This window comes from Montipora foliosa, chromosome 10, assembly GCF_036669935.1.
Source record: "Montipora foliosa isolate CH-2021 chromosome 10, ASM3666993v2, whole genome shotgun sequence".
In the NCBI taxonomy this organism is placed as follows: Eukaryota; Metazoa; Cnidaria; class Anthozoa; order Scleractinia; family Acroporidae; genus Montipora; species Montipora foliosa.
The window spans coordinates 25657613-25660112 of record NC_090878.1 but is presented as its reverse complement, the minus strand read 5'-3'; the positions used below and the strand labels follow the sequence as shown (position 1 = coordinate 25660112).

Sequence of the window (2500 nt, the reverse complement as noted above, 5' to 3'; positions counted from 1 at the left end):
GGCATCAACAACTGTTTTTATTCGAGGATACAGAAGATTTGCACTGTTTTCGCATTGAAAACATAGATGTCGATTTTCCGTAAGACTTAGAATGGCGCGTAAAGACCTGTGGTTGAGATTCCTTAACACCCAGTTACTCAGCTTTGTTTTGTGTTTTCAACCAGGAGGAGGAGGAGGAGGAGGAGGAAGAAGAGGAGGGGGAGGAGGAGGAGGAGGAGAAGGAGGAGGAGGAGGAGGAGGAAAAGGAGGAGGAGGAGGAAAATGGTTTTTTACCGGACTTGCAGGCGTTGGAGCTGCTGCTGTAGGTGTAATAGCTGCTCCGCTTATAGCAACAGCTGCTTTGGGTGCTGCTGGGTTCACAGCATCAGGCGTTGCTGCTGGATCGGCGGCAGCGGCTGTGCAGTCTTCGTTCTTCGGTGGATATGTCGCTTCTGGGAGTCTATTTGCTCTGTGTCAGAGTGCAGGGGCCACTGGTGTCATAAGTACTGCAACAACTGGTCTCATTGGTGGAACAACTGGACTCGCGGGTGCGGGAACAACTTGGGGTTTTTTCAAGTTCTTTGTACGTTTTTGTCATCTGTTTGGTTTTATGTAAATCTATAATTATTAATTTGTAGATTGTCAATTTCCAAACATTAGTACTTGGAAGAATTTCTCGCGTTCGTAACAACAGGACTAGTGCAGGTGCGGCAAATATTCTCATAAACTATTTGCGGGCGATGTAGCCTCCCCTCCCCTCTTGCGAATGAAGCAATCCGGTATGTGTTTCACGCATGGATGTAATGATTTTCGTTTTCCGATCTGAGATGCTACACAATCGGTTTTAATCCTGGAAGACAAAACGATTTCTCCTTTTTGAAAAAAGCACTCATTAGCAGTGCACCTAACCCAAAAACATTTTTTCGATAAATTCCCCTTTACCCCTTTTCGAAACACATTACACCTTCTGTTTTTTTCTTCTTTACCAAATGATGACTTTTTCATAAGCTTCAAAACTTAACTAGTTGATTTATGACCGATTCAGAAGGGGCATAAGTCTATTCTCGATTTGACGTCACAAACTACTTTGTACCATTTTTACAAAGACTTAATGCAATGGAAATCAGTTCGTGACGTCAAATCAGGCGTAGACCAGTGCCTCTTCTGACTTGGTGTAGAAAGAAATGGTTCTTATTGTCTTGTTTAAGTTTTGACGCTTGTGATAAATCAACATTTCGTAAAAAGAGAAATAAAAGGTTCAATGCGCTTCGATCAGTTAGAAGGATGCCTTTAAAGGAGAAAAATATTTTGGGATCACATGGACTTTACCCGGCTGCGCGAAGATTCCTGCGCAGGTATTCTACTTGAACGTCACCCAAAAATTGAGTGAGGAGCCAAAAGAGTAGATCAGTGGCGGCCATTATGGCGAAGCGCTATCGGTGGCCTTGAGTTTCTCTTTCGGCCTGTTGAAGCAAAAAGTGACGTAAAACAGTCTCAAAATTAGGCTCCTTTTCTCATTTGTATTTGTGCAATTCTAGAGTAGTTCAATCTAAGGATGTCTTGTGAGATTAAATCGTGAGTTCTTGTCTTAACAGCAGGGCAGAAACACCCCACCCACTCCTAAGCTGCTTATATGTGGAAGTGACGCCGGGGCGCATGTCTTAGCTGGAATTGCATCTTCAAAGGAAGGGACAAGCGTTCGAGTTCTTTGCTTGAGTAACGATGTAGCGCAACAGTGGAATTCTGCGATACGTTCGAGGAACATCGAGGTTACTTTCCCATCGACTGAAACACCTTCTCGCATCTCGTCTAAGCCTTCACTAATCACAAAAAGTGAAAGAGTTGCTTTGCAAGATATTGACATAGTGGTGTTTATGCTTCCATCGAGTGACCATGCGATTTATTTCCGAGCTCTGAAGAATTACGTTAAGCCTGGCACTGTTATAGTTGGTCTACCAGGCAACCCACGATTTATGTCTCTGGGTCGCGAATTGTTGTGTGCCACAGGACGGAAGTGCACTTTCATCAGTTTTGAATCCTTGCCTTGGGACTGCCAAATCACTGAGTTTGGAACGAAATGTGAAGTCCTCAGCACCAGGGAATCACTGTCGGGTGAAATAGAGGTAACAATATTTGTTTAAAGTATATAAGAGTTATGTCGTGGACTCGTAGCCACCAGCTAAAGTGAGGTTTTTCAGTGATATCAGAAACCCATAAGGGTTGAAACGTGTAACGGCCCCTTGTGTGTTGGGAAACAAGCTTCTGAATATTCAATTTGCTACGTACCATATTTGGAACAACAAGAGCGAGAGGTTTCCAAATATGGTACTTAGCACTGAAACATTCAATCAATCAGTTCGCACTGAATATTCGGAAGCTGTGAACAAGTTTTAACCCTTAAGGGTTTCTGGTGAACCAGTCACTTAAGACACAGGCTCCAATCATATGAGGGAGTGAAATTGAATCCCTTTTAAAGTAGTCCCTGAAGACGCCGGGCGCTCTCAGCCCTCGAGAGGCTGGG

At 43.8% G+C, this 2500-nt stretch overlaps 1 protein-coding gene across 2 annotated transcripts in view; it reads left to right on the top strand.

The window, feature by feature from the left end:
- The window catches only part of LOC137974286 (octopine dehydrogenase-like), a 25271-nt gene that overhangs the window by 20571 nt on the left and 2200 nt on the right, over positions 1 to 2500 (top strand). Inside the window, exons 3-4 of one of the 2 annotated variants that reach the window (XM_068821162.1) lie at positions 165 to 562; positions 1578 to 2102. In XM_068821162.1, coding sequence (XP_068677263.1) covers positions 165 to 562; positions 1578 to 2102 — 923 coding nt within the window. Of the gene's footprint in view, positions 1 to 164; positions 563 to 1574; positions 2103 to 2500 lie in introns of both variants that reach the window. The other variant, XM_068821161.1, reaches the window with a different exon arrangement.